At 42.1% G+C, this 21,070-nt stretch overlaps 1 protein-coding gene across 1 annotated transcript; it reads right to left on the bottom strand.

The window, feature by feature from the left end:
* Positions 1-1,255: 1,255 nt before the first annotated feature.
* cel.2 (carboxyl ester lipase, tandem duplicate 2) lies at positions 1,256-20,766 on the bottom strand. Its single transcript, XM_017711355.2, has 11 exons — positions 20,616-20,766; positions 18,009-18,156; positions 16,393-16,512; positions 14,402-14,599; positions 12,568-12,698; positions 12,369-12,476; positions 10,605-10,719; positions 9,808-9,994; positions 5,283-5,486; positions 2,401-2,598; positions 1,256-1,754 (listed from the first exon to the last, which is right to left on the bottom strand). The coding sequence occupies exons 1-11, from the start codon at positions 20,676-20,678 to the stop codon at positions 1,577-1,579; spliced, it is 1,650 nt and encodes a 549-aa protein (XP_017566844.1). The 5' UTR covers positions 20,679-20,766; the 3' UTR covers positions 1,256-1,576.
* Between the last annotated feature and the right edge of the window lie 304 nt (positions 20,767-21,070).

The raw sequence follows: 21,070 nt of genomic DNA, 5'->3' as shown, positions 1-21,070 counted from the left end.
TTATGTATGGGTTTATGTACATGTCTACGATGTCTAATCAACCTACACGCATTTTATATGTACACAGTTCGAAATAAAGGTGCTGTGCAGGTAAATTTCTTGATCATAAAGGTGCAAACAATGTAAAAGTACCCCCACAAGTAAACACTGGTTTTAAGGTTGAATTATGTACCTTAAATAAAATGTTTCTAATGGAAAAGGACGTATTTGTTTGTTTTCACAACCGAATGCTTTAAAGCAGAACAATGAAATAAGAAGCCTGGAGGCGAGGCGGGGTGTGTGGAGTCAGTACAGCTGAGAAAATATCATTTCAGTGGATTATGTTACAGTTATGTTGTAACTGACTAAAGGTACTGAGATGTACCCTTGAGGGGACCACCGCAGTGGCAAGAGGGGTCCTGTCTTAGTGACAGGTTTATACCTTTATTTCTAAGAGCGTAATGTTGATAATGGTAAAATACCATATATATATATGTATATATATATATATATATATATATATATATATATATATATATATATACACACCATCTACAACCATTTTATTTACTATCCAAAAGCACCCGTGATTGATGATGGTGAAATAGTAAAATATGTTTTAATCTATAACCATCATCATCATCATCGTCGTTGACCGCTTAATCCAGATAGTCCCCCGTAACTTCCTCTAGCTCATTCCCGGGGACCCCAAGCCGCTCCCAGGCCAACTTGGAGATATAATCCCTCCAGCGGGTCCTAGGACGACCCCGGGGTCTTGTCCCGGTAGGCCATGCCTGGTACACCCCCAACGGGAGGTGTCCAGGCGGCATCCGAATCAGATGCCCGAACCACCTCAGCTGGCTCCTCTCAATGCGGAGGAGTAGCGGCTCTACACCGAGCTCCTCCCGGATGGCCGATAATCTATAACCTTATCTGAAAAATAGGGTAAAACAGTGGCTCAATCATCTGGCAGCTTATTTGAAACCATTTTATGTTGCAAACATTATGACGTAGCTTTTTGAGACATTAGTCTCTTCAGACGTCTGGTTCCTATCACTATCACTGGGAACAGTTGTAGCTGGGCATGTTTTCTAGAACGGAGCGTTGCACACCAAACCACCCTGAATTCTCCTTCAAGTAGATGTGGTTTCTGGTATAATGGCTTCTGTAGACAAGGGTATTACAGCGCTAATGTGGATTTGCTTCTAGGATTACAGCTTTATTGTCAACTTCATAGTAAATGGATAGAAGCAAGTTAGGAAAGAATACTGAACACTTTGGTGCAGAGGTTTTTAATCTAGCTCTCAGCCAGGTCACATTTTATTCTGTTCCAGCTCCAAACACAACACAGGTAATTAAGGGCTGTATACGTGTGATTGCAGGGTGCAGGTCTGTTGCAAATCAAGCAAAACAAAGATGAATACTAGCCAGAGGTGCCAAAGACTAGTTTGAATGGACACATGAACGCCTGCTTTGATGGACACATGAATTGTTTTATTGTCTGACAAGTAATCTGATGCAGTAATCGTAGCAGAATGCGCAGCCCATGTTACAGTGTATGGCAGCTACCAATTAACAGGACGGAGCTGTGGAGGGCTTAGTTGATACTGGGCAAGCTGGTGAAGGTGCTGGTCCAGAAGTAGACGAAGCGAGTCCTCAATTTCTGCCTGACTGAGTTCTTGCCCATGTTGTGGTTGATGTCCACAAACTGGTGGCCTTCTTGACTGAACATGGGCCAGGCTACGGGCACCTCAGAGTCTCCTGTGTTGGGGTCACTAAAGCGAGACAGTGCAGTTAAGGAAACCAAATCTGTCATTTAAATTTTTGTGTATTTTTTAAAACAGAGTGTTCGTTTATATAGCAAAATGTGGCAGCAATGTCACAGGATAAAGTAACATGTTGGAAAACTACGTCATTGTGGTTTAAATGAAAAGTCAAATGAATGAAATAACAGCTTTATTGCAAATTATAGAGTAAAAAGACAATGCACTAGGCCAGGGGTCGGCACCATAGATGTTTAATTCAATTCAAAATCTTCTCTCAAAGCTATCGTTCTCAAGCATCAGGCAGCATGTTTGCAAACTTGTGAAGTAATAACTTTCTGTATGGGAGCTATTGATCTATCAATCTATTGATCTATCTATCTAAGACTCTTCAGACGTCTGGTTCCCATCACCACCACTGTGAAAAATCCTGACGTTGTGTGTTTCAGTAGAATGGAGCATTTCACACCAAACCACTCTGAACGACCCATTTAATTATGCAGAAACTTAAAGAAAGAAATCTTTAATAAAATAAATTTTCCTTTTATGGAGCTCTGTAAGAAAAGGACCCTCTAACCAACAGTCAGTGATCAACTACATATGATACTGTTGAATTCTCAGTTACTTCTTGACTGTTTCACATCACTACAAGGCTTACCCAGTCTTGGCGAAGTTGGTCCAGTATGCGATCATGTATTTGGAGACATTGCGGTGACGGGGAAAGTAGCCGAGAGGAGTAGCAAAGGGCTTTCCAAACACATACTGAAGGTCATCGGCGTGATCAGCCCCCACCCAGCCGGGATAGACAGGCATGCGGCTGGGCTCGGAGAACAGGTATGAGTAGGTACGAGCCGTGCTGATGGACAACGAAGAGGCAAAGTTAACGAGGGCAGAGTAATGCAAGAACAATCACCATCATCATGTCATCCTCATGAAGCTGACAGTTTTGTTTGTCTAGAAACTACTGCATGGCTGTTATGCTTTTATTTACACTACAGGCAAAATGTTTAGCAACAGTAATGACAGTAATAGGTTAATTAACCTCTTAAATGACTCAGGAAATGACCGCTAGCCATTCCTCACTCGTATAGCACAAGAATAACTCCACTTGTCACTGCTGTTGGGACAAAACTCCTAAATATCTCAAATGGTGATTTTACAGGAGAAGGAAAAAACCTACTTTACTTTTAATGTAAGTCAATGGAACCAGAATTTTTTCCAAGTTGTTTTATGTCGTTTCTATTTATCCATTCATCATGAAATTTATACGCAATGTAAATGTCAACATGCCTTTTCACATAATGTCAAAAACTGAAAAATGACAAAAAAATGACATATGAGGTTTTCTTCCAACAGCAGCGATGTGTAGGTTTGCATTGTTGCCCATGTACTGAGTAATGAGCCTTAAAGAGCCGTGTCATGGAAAACTGAATTGTTTGTTTTTTAAACTAAAGAGATGAATGTAGTATATAAAGGCTGTTAAAATTTCAAAAGCTCATCCCCCAGTCTGCACTGTCCATCTATGGAAGTCAAGCTCCAGAAGCGGTCCAGTTTGCATTCATTGTTTTTGTGATGTCACAGAATCAAGGCATTTACTTGTGTCCTCCTATTTTGTATTTTGGTTTGTTTAATCAGAAACTGCATGAATTAAAGTGTAAAGTAAATTTTTTATTTAATTTTTTAAAAAACTCCCCTCAAATTAACAGAACATGCATTTTATGATCACACATATTCCTATATGCTTACAATTTACTGCTGAAAGCCAAAAATCTCCGCCGCTCTTTGTGTTATTCTCTAAAAGTGATGTTTCCAGAGCAGATCACTGAAGAGACGCCGTCTGTTTATAGATTTGGGCAAAAACAGGTCGACTTTCAGTAGAAAAACAAAGTTCAGCTTCTTTTATTATAAGGGTTTAAAATGACATCACCGTCTATTAGACTGGAGAGAAGAGCTACAGCCTCACACGACGCCCAGCTTCTGAATGGAGCTTATGAAATATGAAAGTTATGAAGAAGTGTGTTTTGGGACCACCGGTGGTCTCAAGGAGTTGAAGAGGTTTAAAAGGATAAAGAGCAGCTGGAAAATGTCATGTGGAAATGAGTTACGGCTGTTTTTGGTACATAGAACCAGCAAATGTCATAAGAGACAGTCATAAGAGAGTCATAAGGGAATCAGAGAAAACAAAACTCAAGAAAATACGTAGGAAAAGGGTTTATTCTTCAATATGTGCAGCAATGGTGTGCGCACACACACACATTATTTAAGCCGCTTATCTTTCTGGGTCACAGGGGGCTGCCTATTCCAGTGGTCATTGGGCAGAAGGCAGGAAACACCCGGGACAGGTCGCCAGTCCATCATGGGGCATCCATTCACACACATTCACACCTAGGGCCAATTTAGCATATACAGTTGGCCTGGCTGCATGTCTTTGGACTGTGGGAGGAAACCAGAGCATCCCAAGGAAACCCACGCAGACACGGGGAGAACATGCAAACTCCACACAGAAAGGACCCTGGTTGCCCGGCCGGGGAATCGAACCCAGGCCCTTCTTGCTGTGAGGCGACAGTGCTACCCACGTGCATGATGTATGCAGTGATTATCATTAGTTAAGCTTCTGTAGAGTTTTACTGCAGCTTTAATCAGATCCACTCACGTCTCCCAGCAATAGGGCAAGAATTTCTGATGATCTCTAGACGATCTACAGATGAGAAACCTTAACATACGGTTCTGTATATCAGAGTGGTGGTAGAGTGGACTGGAGGATACCGTGTTGGCACGTTTAGAGGAGGTTCACGCAGAAGGCTGGTTAAATGTTTCTCTTGCCCCGTTTCTTTATTGCACACGTTACCAAAAAACAGTATTGTAAAAGATCCATCGCCATGGGACTCGCACACAACTATTTACACAAAAAATAAAACTCGGATGCATGACAGGCATTTTCTTATTCTTCCTTGACTATTCTATTTCCCTTTCTACCTCAGGGTGCATATCGGCAGCGAGACTAGCCGTCTTACTTGCAGCAGTTAGCCCCCAGTCTAGCATTCAATTAGTTCATTAACAGTTTTGTCTTTCTTTCTCCCAGGTCGACCTGTGGACCCCCTGTCCCCGTGTCCCACCCAGGCCTGCAGACCTACAAGAGGACAGAATGACCCGCACTGTCACTCTTTCCAGGAAACAGGTAAGTAACTGTCTCTTTACGTTAATTAAAATCAGTCATACCTTTGTCTCTTTTAATCCTGTTTGTGGCTGTTGGTGATGGTTGGTGGTGCCAGACCAGCTAGTATTTGGTATGATGTGTAGGATGCGGGTAGGTTTAGGTTTAAGGTTGAAGTTTATGAATGAATGAACTTTGTCATTGCACATTGTACTCGTACACTTGCACAACGAAACTGAAGTACAAACCCCCGCTCTCGGTGCAAAGAAAAAGCAGAAAGAGGAAAAATAAAATAAGATTAGTTAGCATTAGGTTATCCATTACGTCTAACTAATGCGTTTGGCCTGTAGTGTATTTTGTGAAATACAGTGTACGCATTAACTCACTTGGCGTTTTTGGCGTGCAGGTACAGGGTCGTCTGAGTCGGCACCAGGAAGATATAGTCAGTCTCAATGTCCACCACGGTTTTCTTGATGTCGTCTTTGGCAGGGCTGCTTCCCCAGTTAATGGTGTACTCATCGAAGGCAGCAGCTGCAGCTTTTGGACCCTTCTCACTGGTCAAGGAGGTCAGGAGCTCCTTCACATCTTCCCTGTGAGAAAAGAAAGCAAACGAACAGACTGTACGTCAGCGCAGCAGGTGGGGACTGCAAGAGTACTTCTCATCTTGAAGAAACCCATGCTTGACAGCTCTGATACAGACCGGTATCACTTCTTTCTTTCCTTTCAAAAATTCTCGAACGTGCAGTTTATAATCAACTTTCTCTCTTTCTCACACAGAACCAGCTCCAGGACCCCAACCAGTCTGGCTTCAAACCAGCGCACTCTACAGTAAGTGCCCTCATCACAGTGACTGAGATGTTCCAACCTGCAAGATCAGCCAAATTGCCATCTGTCCTGACCCTCCTTGATCTCTCAGCAGCTTTTGACACAGTCAACCGTACGATCCTTCTGGACATCCTCACCAACCTCGGAATCACTGGCTATGCGTGGAAGTTGTTCAAGTCCTATCTGGAAGATCGCTCTTATCAGGTAACATGGAGAGGGTTTACATCCTCTCCATGCAGGCTGTCCACTGGTGTCCCACAAGGCTCGGTCCTGGGTCCTCTTGGTGATGTAATAGCTTCTCATGGCTTCTCTTATCACTGTTATGCTGATGACACTCAACTAATGTTTTCTTTCTCACCCTCTGACACACAGGCTTCCAGTCGCATCACGGCATGTCTGTCAGTTCACCACCTGAAGCTCAATCCCAGCAAGACTGAGCTGATACTCATCCCTGCAACTACAGGTCCTCATCATGATCTTGCCATCTCATTCGAGAATTCTCTGATTGTTTCGTCTATAGAGGCAAGAAGTCTTGGTGTGACTCTGGATGGCCAGTTATCGTTTTCGACCCACATCGTGAACCTGACTCTGTCATGCAGGTTTCTCCTGTACAACATCCAAAGGATCTGACCCTCCCTCACCCGAGAGGCTGCCCAGGTGCTAGTGCAGTCTCTTGTCATATCAAGGCTTGACTACTGCAACTCGCTCTTGGCTGGTCTTCCCATGCAGGCCATCAAACCTCTGTAACTCATCCAGAATGTGGCAGCACGGCTCATCTTCAATCTCCCCAAGTTCAGGCACGTCACACCACTGCTGCGCTCCCTTCACTGGCTTCCTGTAGCTGCACGCATCAGATTTAAAACCCTAATGCTGGCCTACAAAGCTGAAAATGGACCAGCCCCTAACGACGTGATGGCAATGGTGAAATCTCAAACTGTTCCATGAACCCCTTGAGTACAGCTCGGCTTGACCCGCCATCCTTCAAGGCACGTGGAAGACAAGCGTCGAGAATGTACTCTCTACTGGCACCCAGGTGGTAGAATGAACTCCCACTGGCTGTCTGAACAGCAGAGTCTCTTGCTGTCTTCAAACGAGGACTGAAGACACGTCTCTTTAAACACTTAAATGAGCTCTGAATTATAAGCTGCACTTATTTTATTTATTGTATTGAACTGTGTATTGTAGTTTATTGTATTTTATTGTAGTTTATTGTATTGCATTGCATTGAATGGCACAGAGTTCTGTGTTCAACTCTGTTCCTTTTTCTCTCGGTATCTACAGTCACTTTTTCTTTCTAGCAGTGTCTGAGCTCTAGTTAGAAACTAGCAAAGATACATTCTCTAGACAGACAAAGCGCTTCTTGTAAGTCGCTCTGGATAAGAGCGTCTGCTAAATGCTGGAAATGTAAATGCTTCTGCCTTTCATTAAGTAATCATTCACCAGTGGTATCTCTACTTTCACTTAAAGCACATGATTTGTATACTTTCTCAACCTCTAGACAGGATAGACACATAATAACGGTCTATTAGAGCAAACCTAACAATGTAAAACACCTTTCAATCTCATCTTGAAAGAAACAGCAACAAATAAACAAAGCAGAAAACTATCGCTGCCAATGCGGCCCAGTGCTGTCAGTGTCAGTGCGGGATGGGAGGAAAACTCTGATGAGAGTGGATCTGACAGCATCCTGGGCTGCATGCCCAAAGTATGTGTCAGTCAACTGACATCTTCAACTTATCTTTGGCGAAGGCTGCTGTCACTACCTGCTGTGACCATCATTGCACTGCCACAGAAATCCACTATCACATGCCTGAATGACAGCAGCCCTAATACTGTGACTCGTCATATACAGGGCCCATATCTCACATTCAGTTATTGTATTTCATTTATTTCCATGAGGTCCACTTATAACAACTGTGTGGTTTTAGGTACCACAAACAGTCATAACTCATTTCTACATGATTGTTTATCAGCCTGCATGATTGTTTATCAGTTTATCAGTATATCTCTTTATTCCATAGAATGAAACAGGCTGTATTATCACTGTGACTTTAAGGCTTTTAAGCATTTACTAGTGGTGCTCACTGCTCCCTAGTGTATGTATTCACTAGTGGTGCTCACTGCCCCCCCCCCACAAGTCAACAATATGACTTGCAGAGTCTGCAAATCCCTCGTCTGCCTTGACATGCATATGAAATTGAGTGAGATCTCATTCTTAATCCATAAGGTTTAATATAATGTCGGCCCACCCTTTGCAGCTATAACAGCTTCAACTCTTCTGGGAAGGTTTTCCACAAGGGTTAGATATGTGTTTATCAGAATTTCTGACCGTTCTTCCAGAAGCACATTTGTGAGGTCAGACACTGATGTTGGACGAGAAGGACTGGCTCACCATATCCACTCTTAATTCATCCCAAAGGTGTTCTGTTGGGTTGAGGTCAGGACTCTGTGCAGGCCAGTCAAGTTCTTCCACACCAAACTCCCTCATCCATGTCTTTATGGACCTGCTTTGTGCACTGGTGTGCAGTCATGTTGGAACAGGAAGGGGCCGTCCCCAAACTGTTCCCACAAAGTTGAGAGCCTGAAATTGTCCAAAATCTCTTGGTGCTGAAGGTTTAAGAGTTCCTTTCGCAGGAACTAAGGGGCCGAGCCCAACTCCTGAAAAACACCCCCACACCATGATCCCCCCTCCACCAAATTTTACACTTGGCACAATGCAGTCAGACAAGTATTGTTCTCCTGGCGACCACCAAACCCAGACTCGCCCATCAGATTTCCAGATGGAGAAGCGTGATTGGTCACTCCAGAGAACACATCTCCACTGCTCTAGAGTCCAGTGGCGGCGCTTTACTCCACTGCATTCCACGCTTTGCATTGCGCTTGGTGATGTAAGGCTTGGATGCAGCTGCTCGGCATGGAAACCCATTCCATGAAGCTCTCTACGCTGTTCTTGAGCTGATCTGAAGGCCACATGAAGTTTGGAGGTCTGTAGTGATTGACTCTGCAGAAAGTCGGTGACCTCTGCTCTCTATGCCCCTCAGCATCCGCTGACCCCGCTCTGTCATTTTACGTGGCCGACCACTTCATGGCTGAGTTGCTGTCGTTCCCAATCGCTTCCACTTTGTTATAATCCCACTGACAGTCGACTGTGGAATATTTAGCAGTGAGGAAATTTCACGACTGGACTTCACTGCACAGGTGGCGTCTGATCACGGCACCACGCTGGAATTCACTGAGCTCCTGAGAGCGACCCATTCTTTCACTAATGTCTGTAGAAGCAGTCTGCAGGCCTAGGGGCTCGGCTTTATACACCTGTGGCCATGGAAGTGACTGGAACACCTGAATTCAATGATTTGGATGGGTGAGTAAATTGGCAATATAGTGTATGTGAAATTATTGGGAGTACATTAGGGTTGGACCTACCCACTGTCCTTCTGCGGCATTCTTGTATATACTGTCTAGCTGCATGATGTCCTTCACCACATAATACGTCAGTTTCTATGAGATTCTTTGACCATGGGCAGAACTTTTGAAACACTATAAAACAATTGTCTCCTATAAACTTGGTAAAAAGGCTCTTGTAGTTTTGTACAGTTTATGTCCTGTACTATCCAGACATTTCTCCTACTTGATGAATTTCGCCATGCAGGGGTAGGGTGAAGTGTTAGGCCCTCCAAACTGAGGTTTTTCAGAAACTCACTCCAAACTGTTTTATGAGATAAAAAAGAAAAAGCTAAGATGTCATTTCAATGTATTATAGTCTTTTTCTTCACAACAGTTTATTTCCAAGAAACTTTCCCGTTCCACCCTAAAGGGTTTCATTAATGAAGTAATGCTCTTTTTTATTTGAGGGTCCCGTTTCGTAGGGAAGGTTTTCGGTCACTACCCCTTGTTCCAAGGGGCAAGGAGACACTTGAAAACAAGGGGTAGGGGTAAAAATAAGAAATGGGATTGGGCCAAAAGCTGTGGGCTCTAAATGCTCCTACAGTAACAAATGAGTTATTGCTGAAGCAAAGGCTGCGGTGTGGTGGTCTGATTTTCCAAATGGTGCCATAAAGACTAACATTCTTGAACAGTGGTACTCACACAGTGGTGGACAGGAGGGGCAGGTTGACAGATGGAACATCAACGCTTGAGAATATGTGGCCATCCATGTCATTGACTCCAGCAAGGTAGTCGATGTCGGCGGCGTTGCTGAACAGAGCGCTGGGGTCATCGGGGAGGAAATCACCATCGATCACAGGGGACAGCGCCAAGTTCTTCACTATGGGGTCTGAAGGATGATTTCACACAGTGACATAACTGACAACCTAAACACAGCCAGGGGTACATTTTACAGGCATAAACGATGTTATATTTGGCTTTCGTTTAAGGATTTGATGGGATGTTCTGCTGTTTAAAAGACACATGATCAATTGATGCCTTAATTTCATGAGTCCACACTTCCATTCATACATAATGTATTAGTATCATGATAGTTACTGAATAATTTATCGCACAGTGAATAAGTCTTAAGATTAAAAGTTGAATAATAAGCGTTGAGAGCTGCATGTCGGATTGATGAAGTGGAGCTGTACGTAGACGTGGTAATCATACATTTTTTAGAAATTCTTTACAAACATGTGTTAAAAATCAATTGCAAACTACTTGCTTTTCATCTTTGTAACTACTATTGTTATTTCTGAAAAGTCCCGGCTAGTCCGGAGGGTTTTTAGGTGCACATACATGGCTTTAAATGGAACATTGGAAGGGAAAAAAAAACAGATTGATGGATTTCCTAAAATGTATGAGTAAATTAGAATTTTACTAACGATACTTTTAATAGCTGACCATGCAATGGCCAATTACATGGCTATTGCTCACGTTAAGATCAAGACACTTACTTGATGGAGAGCCTTTCAGGCTAACAGTGCCAGCAAGAGTGAGCTCAACAGGGTCAGTCATCTTCAGACAGCTGAACATGGTCTGGTCAGTGGGACAGCCCACCCTCTGAGCCACCTGCAGCCAGAGAAAGGTGGTCAGATCAGGGCGCTTTGTCATCTAAACACTTCTCTTAACCATGTTTAAGGACATTTGGAAAGCTGTGGACGTAAAGTGGAGACTGAAGGTGCTTGCAGGGGAGTATTATGAGCGTGCCGACAGCCAACTCCACAATCAAAAATAAAAGATGCTTATTCGCTTTTTAACTTCTTCAAACTTCAGGGGCGTTAGTTTGGAAATGTATTCTACTGAAATACTTAATATTGTTTAGTGATTAGTGTATTTATTGCTCCAAATTTCAGTCAGAGAGCTCCACTAATGGAGTTTTGTTTTTGCTGGAGCCTCTCCCAGCAATCATCGGGCAGAAGGCAGGATACACCCTGGACAGGTCGCCAGCCCATCGCAGGGCAGACAGACAGACACAGACAGTCACTCACAATTTAGCACGTCCAATTGGCCTGACTGCATGTCTTTGGACTGTGGGAGAAAACCGGAGAACCCGGAGGAAACCCACGCAGACACGGGGAGAACATGCAAACTCCACGCAGAGAGGACCCCGGTCACCCGGCTGGGGAATCGAACCCAGGCCCTCCTCACTGTGCTACCCACCGCACCACCGTGCCACCCACAAGCATTTCTGGGATTTTCCAGTGCTGTGAACTCTTACTCTGATTTCTTTCAGATTTCTCAGTCTGAGCATGTGCGAAAACAGACTGCGGTACTGAAAATAAGCAAGCAATAAGCTTGACGAAATGAAGGATTTAAATGTTCGTCATCTTCTAGATGACAAATGTTCGTATTTTCATGTAAAGTGATGCGATGGTTTTTTTAGAAAAAGCATGAAGTTTGAGTTTTACGTTACGTTTATATCACGTCGTCTTCTGTGAGTTTATTGGCTGGTTGCAAAGCAGAAATCTGATTGCTGTTTTCACATTATCTGATTACTCAAGTGCATGTAAACGTGTTGATCAGATTACTGAGAAAATCAGATTTTCTGCAGTTATCAGATTATGAAGTGCAATTAAACGCACTCAGTGATGAAAGTTTAAACAAAAAAATAAAAAAATTTCTCAGCGAACGCCTTGAGTTTGAATAGATCATAACATGATCCTTGTAAATATCTATGGTCTGAACACTTATTTGTTTTTTGAGTGTGGAACTGATTCAGATGCACTTTCCTGAGTATTTTCTAATCTTAATAGTTTTACATCTATTCAAGTATTTTAATGAGGAAAATAGTCTGCTGTTTATTCAGTTGAATTTTAGTCATTAACATTGTTAATCTCTCTTTTTTTTCTAAGTTTAATTGCATTCTGTTGCGTTGGTGACAGCACCCAGACAGCTTTGCCGTCGGTCACACTTCTGACTTTTTAGGTTTATCGTTTATTTTAATGAAGCCGGAACCAAAAACAGAAGAGTAAGACTTAAGAAACCTCACGTTCTATGCTGATAGATGCTGGATGTGCAAGATGTTCCATTACAGTTCTACAGGAACACAGCACTTAAACAGCTTTTCAGACGGCTACTTTTGTACTTCTACTCAAGCTATGGTTTGGGAAGATCTACAGGTCTACAGACCTCTGTATGTAGCCATACTATTTCCTTGACTGACTGCTACAGTGGGACCCAATACGTTAAGTTCTCATCAGCATGTTTAGCATACTTACCTGCTCAGCGTACGCCCTAGGATTTCTATTAACAGCCCATGGACACAGAGCAACACCACTTTGGGATATAGCCCTGCGGATCAAGCCTTTGTTGTGGGGGGACAGGATCTGGGAAGACGCAAAAATGCATTTAAATTAGTTATGGTGAGGAGGCCCTACCCACACAGGATGTTGGACGAAAAGAGAATCCAAAGTGTACCTGGAGGCTCACACTGGCTCCGCCAGCAGACTCTCCAAAGATGGTGATGTTGTCAGGATCTCCTCCGAAAGCCTTGATGTTCCTGTTCACCCAGGCAATAGCAGCATGCTGGTCCCATAGACCGTAGTTACCTATAAACCAGGGTGGTTATTTAACTGGATTTAGATTTTTTTTTAATTTACATATTCAAAGAGAAATACAACAGGTTATATAATAATGGTTGTACACTGTTGTGAGGCCACTACACAGTAAGGCTTTGGACACGTTGCATTTAACCCCTGGGTTTTCTTCTTTAGGTACAGTTGTCAGTAAGGCTGTTATTATCTAACCCAAAAACCCATTTAGCTTCGGACTGTTTTATTGCAACGTGGGCACACAATATTACTTATTTCATAATATTACTAGTAAATCTTATTCCTTTATTCCGGCACCACCAACATTGAAACAGAATTTCCTTTCACTTTATTAGAAGCACCTGTCGATGCAGTTCCTCCAGGAATTCCCAATTAACCAACCCTTGCAATATTTGAAAGGGAATATCACAAAATTCGCAAGAGCTTGTAATTTTGGTGCAACGCTACATTATTTCCGCACACACAGTTATTGTAAGTCTGCATCTTTTGTGCAACATGCTTTGTGCTGTGCAGACCATGTGTGATTATGTGGTGGGCTGGTGGGCTGGTGGGCTGGAGGGGGGGGTCAATATAATTGGCAATCTCAAATCTTTTAAAGAGAATATTATGCCAATATCAGATATAGCCTGGTTCAGGGTCACAGTGCTACTGAAGACGTTCTACTGAAATAAATTTGAGAACACTTTATCTGACTTTTTTCCGTCCATCTTTCCTGAACATTTGACTGTAGATATGTGGTATCACTGCAACATAAAACGTTGAAAACCTTTCTGAGAATTTCAAGCTGTTATAGGATATTTTAAAACTTTTTAGTCTTTATGTCCACTGCCTTGTTTTGTTGATCAGAAATGAACTACATTAAAAAAAGAAGTACCATCATCACACATTTCTACAGATTTATTGAAAACTCTCCCCTCTTCCCCAAAACAAACCGTGCAAATATTGAGAAAAGTCACCGCAAAAGGGTTTCAGCCCACTCAATCACAAAAAGGCTGTGAGATCTTGGTTGGTCTGGTTGATGTACTGAGTTTGTGTTGGTCACCCTATAGATCCTCATCATTGATAAATTTCTGACCAGTATATAAAGGGGGTTGAAGAGAGCTGACAAACTGTGCACCAACTGTGCATTTGGCGATAGCTGAGAGGTAGAAGAAGTGAGCCATCAAGCAGAAGGCTGTGTGTTCAAATCCCATGCTTGATTAGGTATACATAGTTGTGCCCTTGGCCAAGGCACTTAACCCCGACTGCCCCAGGCAGGGCTGCTCTGCTGGTGACACCGTGCTGCTCTCAGATATTTCAGCAGCAAAATGACAAATTTCCCTTGTAGGACCAATAATGTACATAACATATAGCAGGCCTCTAAGGTAGATGGACATCTTAGATGTGCCAGAAGTACAAGAATTTATAACATAGCGAATATATTGTATGTCGCTGTTGTCGGAACAAAACCTTATATCTCCAAAATGGTAACTTTACAGGAGAAAGAAAAAACCTACTTTACTTTTAATGTTAGTCAATGGAACCAGATTTTTTTCCAAGTCATTTTGGGTGATTTCTTTTAGTCCATTCATCATGAAATTTACACACAATGTCAAGAACAACATGTATTTTCAAATAATGTCAAAAACTGAAAAACGTCAAAATTGGAGATACAAGTTTTTTCGTCTGACCACAGCAATATGTTCGATATTATATCTCACCAGGTAATTCTGAATCTCCTGAGCTGAGGAATCCGAGGGTGCCGACACGGTAGTTCACCGTCACCACAATGACGTTCCCCCTGTCCGCGATCTCCTCTCCGCTGTATAGGTAATTATTCATAAAGTTAGCCCCCTGAGAACCACCCAACAGGAACGCTCCACCATACAAGAAGACCATGACAGGCAGGCTAGTGGAGACTGGAAGAGAGTGCGTAACATATTAGAGCACCAGTTTCAACCAATTCACGATATCAACAACTGAAATTCTCACAGCTTTTGATATGTTTGTGGAATCAATAAAATATGCTGGAAATGTGTAAAAACATTTGATACACATTGAAATTATTTCATCACCAGCAAGTAATATCCTACTTTGGGGTCTTCACCCATCCCGGTGATATTATGTAGAATGTATGGATGAAAATAAATGAATATTTTAGTCATTTTGAGCAGAAAAAAAGACTAAATACTAAGACGAGATATACATGAGCATAACAAACTTTAATAAATTTTTCTTCAAATATTGTGATATTTATTTATCTGTCTTTTATATTGTGCATAAAAGATAAATAAATAAATAAACAAATGAAACAGAAATACTCACAATGCCCCTTGTAGCTCAGCTGGTGCTAAGTGAGTACACACACAGATCAGGCATAATATCATGACCACCTCCTCGTTTCTACGCTCACTGTCCACTTTATCAGCTCCACTTACTGTATAGCTGCACTCTGTAGTTCTACAGTTACAGACTGTAGTCCATCTGTTTCTCTGATACTCTGTTACCCTGTTCTTCAGTGGTCAGGACCCCCATGGACCCTCACAGAGCAGGTACTATTTGGGTGGTGGATCATTCTCAGCACTGCAGTGACACTGATGTGGTGGTGGTGTGTTAATGTGTGTTGTGCTGGTGTGAGTGGATCAGACACAGTGCTGCTGGAGTTTTTAAACACTGTGTCCACTCACTGCCCACTCTATTAGACACTCCTACCTTGTCCGTCCACCTTGTAGATGTAAAGTCAGAGACGACAGCTCATCTGCTGCTGCACAGTTTGTGTTGGTCATCCTGTAGTCCTTCATCAGCGGTCACAGGACGCTGTTGGCTGGATATTTTTGGTTGGTGGACTATCCTCAGTCCAGCAGAGACACTGAGGTGTTTAAAAACTCCAGCAGTGAAGAACAGGGTAACAGAGTATCAGAGAAACAGATGGACTACAGTCTGTAACTGTAGAACTACAAAGTGCAGCTATACAGTAAGTGGAGCTGATAAGATGGACAATGAGTGTAGAAACAAGGAGGTGGTCAGGATGTTATGCCTGATCGGTGTTTACTGCTTATATTAAGAAGCAGCCCTGACCACTGGCATTACATTGATATATATTTTGTAGAACCTCTCGTATGTCTTTGTAACATCAGAACAACAGCTACAATTGAACTAAACGTGAACCTATCACCAGCACCACCACTGTTTAGATTACACCTATGTAAACATGTGTTGTCCAGGCACATGCTTTGCAGGCACACTGTTGCAATAGGTTGTTTATTTCCACTTCAACTCCGCTGTACAGATTTAAGTGATACTTTTTTAATCCCACAAAGGGGGAAATTCCACCTCCGCATATACTGAAGTGAAACACCACATATACACTAGTGAGCACACACACACACTAGGGGGAAGTGAGCACACTTGCCCGGAATGGTGGGCAGCCCAATCCACGGCACCCGGGGAGCAATTGGGAGTAAGGTGTCTTGCTCAAGGACACCACAGTCATGGCCTGCCGGTGCTGGGGATCGACCCGGCAACCTTCCGGTCACAGGGCCAGTTCCCTAACCTCCAGCCCACGACTGCCCTAATTTGTGTGACAGTCAATACATTTTTAAATGGTACAACTTCCATTGGATTTTCTATGCTGGCATATCATTAGAATTGGTATTGGTTAGATTCCATCTCTACTACGGTTGTCTATGTGTCTGTCTGTCTGGATGCTTACCTGAACGGCCCTGAGGGACCCAGATGTTGAGGTACAGGCAGTCCTCACTGCCACGAGTTCCAGCCTGAAGCAGGTTTAATTGCATACACCTCTTAGCAAAGTCTGTGGCCTTCAGAACACCTGCACAGAAACAGCTGGAGGAGTCAGACCACAGAAATAGAGCGATACTTTCATTTCATTTATGCTGCCTAAATAGGATTCCAGCTGTGGCATCAAGGAGTGTACAATGCAATGTCCTGTATTGCATCATTCAACGAGCCTCTCAGTTCAGTGTGCATGGGTAGGAATAATACATTCAACAGAGTGGAACAAAATACTCAGGTTAGTACTGAAGCCCACAGTAAGAACGGACCCTCACTCCGCTCAACATACTACAGCCTCGCAGGGAGGAAAAGCAGACTACTTGTAAGCGTATATTAGCTCAGGGCTAACTTCTAACAACTCATGGATAACACAATCTCAAAAACTTTGTACTTTAATAATGTTGGGTGCTCTAAAAATTTTTAATGGAAACATTACTACACATACCCAGCTCCAAAAAGTTGGGAAAGTGGGTAAAATGCAAATAAAAAACAGAAATGAGTCATTTATAAATCTACTTTGACCTGTGTTAGAACAAAAAGTACCAAGGCAAGATATATGTTTATTTTTTTGTAAACATACATTCATTGAAAACTGAAATTTCACGAAATTTTCAAAATGCCTGCAACATATTTGAAAAAAGGCTGTGAAACGTGGGAATTTAACACTATGTTCAAAGCACATCTTAAACAGGTGACACAGTTATGCTTGGGTGTAAAAGGAGCAACCAGTAAAGGCACAGTTTAAAAGTAATGTTTCTCAGATGGGAAGGATTTTCAGGTGCTTTTCCCTCTACAGTACATTTTATCATTAAGGGAATCATCAGGGAATCTTTAAAAAATATGTGTAAAGGAAAAGGCTAAAAAAAAAACACAAATGAATGCCCTTGAATTCCAACCTCTCCAATGGCACTGCATTAAAAACCGGCATGTTTCTGTGGTGGAGGTCACAAAAAGGCTCAGAAATACTTTGACAAACCATAACCAATAAACACTGGTCATCGATGCCTCCACAAATGCAAGTTAAGACTGTACTATGCACAAGAGAAGTCATGTCAACAGTGTCGAACACACAGCCAAGTTTTCTGGATCTGAAATGGATGGATGCACATCGGAAATGTGTCTTGTAATCTGGACTATTTATGGAGACAATGGTACGTCGTGTTCTCTGGGCCAAAGAAAAAAGGACCATAGGGATTGTTACCAGCATAAAGTTGAAAAGCCAGGTTCTGTTGTGAAATGTGGATTTATTAGTGAGTAACATGAACATCTGTGAAGGCACCATTAACACTGAACATATTTTAGGGCAACATATTCTGCCTTTTAAACGTCTTTTTCAGGAACCTCCATACTTATTTCAGCATGACATGTTGCATGCACAGTATAGCTGGTTAATCAGAGAGTGTAGGTGCCAGACTGGCCTTCCTGCAGTCCAGATCTATCTCCCATTGAAAATGTACCTTTGTAAGCTCAAAAAATGACAGCAAAGGCCCTCAATGGTTTCACACTTGATGGCCTGTATAATAATGCACTCACCAGTCCACCCAGGGTGAGGGACAGGTTTCTGGAATCGTCCTGGCGGGGCAGCAAAGGGGATCCCCTTAAAAACGTCCATGTAGCGGAAGAGTCCTACTGCACTATTCTTCCCCTCCACCATTCCTCCCTCGGTGTACACAACTCCCAACTAATGGGATAAATTACATGATTAAAAGTTGACAGACAATTAAATGATTACTTTCTCAAACAGGATACAGGGATCATCATCAGAGGACTGGTCCTCTTAATATCTTTTCACAGACCAGTATATTTATTCCTAAAGTCTCCAAACAATGCCGAGAGGCAAAACTAATACATGAAATCTAATTTGATGTTGTTCCAGCTCATGATGCAGTTTGCAGTTCCAAAATCAAAACAGAACACAGTGCTTAGCAAAACAACTCAACTGCCTTAAAGGTCATCAGATTTGTCTGGACGTCAAGTGACATTTTGATATTTTGATGAGTGACCCTTAAAACTGAGTTAAAGCGATGTTGGTTTTATTAAAAACATTCTATGACAAGAAATTACTGAAAATGCTGTTTGCAGAAGTTTTCAACCCAGATTACAAAGATGAAAGATGTTTCCCTAATGAGGACAAAACTGATTAGCCTCTACCTGTGAATCAGCCTCTACCTGTGAATCATTAAAGAAATTAAGAATCTTTCTGGATGAAAAAAAGGCCTTAATTCCAGCACCTTTGGTCAGACTGTGAATGTCAAGGAAAAAGGAGCATTCTAAAGAAATGAAAGATAAACATATAGAAATGCACAAGGACAAAGAAAAGGCCAGTGAGCACTGTTTGATCACCTATGAGGAAATGGAAGCTGCATCGTACCACCCAGGCACTGCCTAGACAAGGCCAAAACTCAGCCCCAGAGCAAGAAAGAGGCTGTGAGGGAAGCTACACGGAGGCCAACAATCACTCCGAATGAGCACAGTGGCTGAGCCTGGAGTGAAAAATTGAGCTTCCAAAATTGCGTGTGGTGCAAAACTAATGCTGCACATTCCTCACCAAACCTCCCAACAGTGAAGTATGGTGGTGGCAGCATCATGTCGCAGGGGTACCTTTCCTCAGTGGGGACTGGACATCTTGTGAAAATGAAAGGACAGGCAGATGGTGCAAAATACAGGGAGATATTGTAAGACAGCTTGCTTCAGTCTGCTAAAAACACAAGGAGTGGTTGAACAACAAAAAGATGAATGATAAACAATGTCCAATCCAGAACTCAATCCAGTTGAATATCTGTGGCACTATGGTCCAGAAGATTTGCCCAACCAACCTGAAACATCTGGAGCAAATCTGACAAGAGGAATTGGGAAAAAATCACTTCCAAATAGTGTACAAAGCTGAAGAAACCCCAACAGACTTAAAGCTGATAGAAATGGTTGCAAAAGGTGGCTTTAGCTAGTACAATTCCCAAAAGGGTTGAATATTTACACAAGCAGCATTTTTCAGTTTTTTGACCAAGAAGAAGACTGAGAAGGCCATATTGGGTTTTTTATATGAATACATGTTTAAAAATTCTGGATAGAACAGCTTGTGTGTCATTTGTAATCCAGATCCATTTGATGACTGGGTTTAACTGTAGTTTTAATATAATATGTGGCAGCTTTATTTGAATAGCCCACTGAAGATTCTTCCAAGATGATTATCTTGTATTTACCTTACAGCATTGTGCAAAGTCAGAGACCACCCTTCATTTATTTAACCTCCTGTGAAAACGGCCACTAAGTGCACGTTATTCATTTTTCAGGAGATATTTCTGAGACAATCAGATACAAGATGGTCCAAGAAAGTACAAGAAAAAACAGTGAACGAAGCGAAGTTTCTAAAACCTTCAGATCTGAAAACACCCACAGGTGTTTCTGTCCATCCTTCCACTGTGAGAAGACCACTCAGTGCTGTGGGTCTGAAAGGACATCAAGAACCTCACTGAGAAAAGGAGACGGACACACCAAGCAAAGAAGCTGAACAATGGACTGTCCACCCCACAGTCCAGACCTCAACACCGCTGAATGTGTTTGATTATGATCGACCAGCTTCTAAGACTGAACTTTGGAGGAAAAATGTCCCTCCAGATTTCTTCAAAAAGCTGGGAGTCTATAATTAAGGCAGAGTGGACACTGTAAAATAATTGTGTCTATTTTTCTGTCAACACAAGTTTTCTGCTTTTTTTCCCTGATGCTAAAAAATGAAATTATGCTTGATTGCCACTTTTAATGGCAATTAAATAAAAAAACGGAGGTCTATGGCTTGCACAGTACCATAAATTCGAGTAAATATCTATCAAATTCACCTTCATTTTCACCTTTAACCATCACCCAACAGCTAAACTTAACCCTCATACTAAGTCTGATCCTAACCCTAACCCTGCTGCGAATCAACTGGGTTTCACCAGACTTCACCAGAATGTTTATAGATAATATATTGATTGCTTTCCAACTAGTGGGACCTAACACACTCTATGCATTCAGTACAGGTATGTCCTTTTACACATTTAAAGGACGTACTCTACAACACAAATGTACTAGTACAATACCTTCTATTAGTAAATATACATATTAACTAAGAAAAGCATATATCAAATGTAAAAATGCACTCACAGTGGCTGCATTTGCAGCCCCCAGGAAAAGTCCCAATGCCGCCAAAATTCCTAGCACAGCCATCGTCAATCAGTAGACACAGCGGTGAAACCAAAGAGCGTTCCTTTGGCTGTATTTATATATACGCTCAGACCAGCGTAGTTTGCTCTTTTCAGGAGAACAGCGGGCATTTATTTTTACCTCAAGGACCAACATGTGTGTTTTTATCTTTAGTTCTCATGGTAAAACGGTGAGGTGCAGAATTCCCACTGATAAAAGCCTACGCTAAGATTACAGACTTTCTATTGAGCAAGCACTTTATAAACTAACAGAGACATTCAGTCCACAATTAAATGTAATATTTTTGTTGGAAACCAGGTTTAAAATGTGTTAAAGCCTCATCTCAGGCCTAAAAGACATTTCATGTCGAGAAACAAACACAAATATCATTTAGCGGAAGATGAAGGTTAATCTTT

The sequence above is a fragment of the Pygocentrus nattereri genome, chromosome 16 (genome assembly GCF_015220715.1).
Source record: "Pygocentrus nattereri isolate fPygNat1 chromosome 16, fPygNat1.pri, whole genome shotgun sequence".
Lineage (NCBI taxonomy): Eukaryota > Metazoa > Chordata > Actinopteri > Characiformes > Serrasalmidae > Pygocentrus > Pygocentrus nattereri.
The sequence above is the reverse complement of the archived record's forward strand: the minus strand, read 5'-3'. Positions and strand labels throughout refer to the sequence as shown.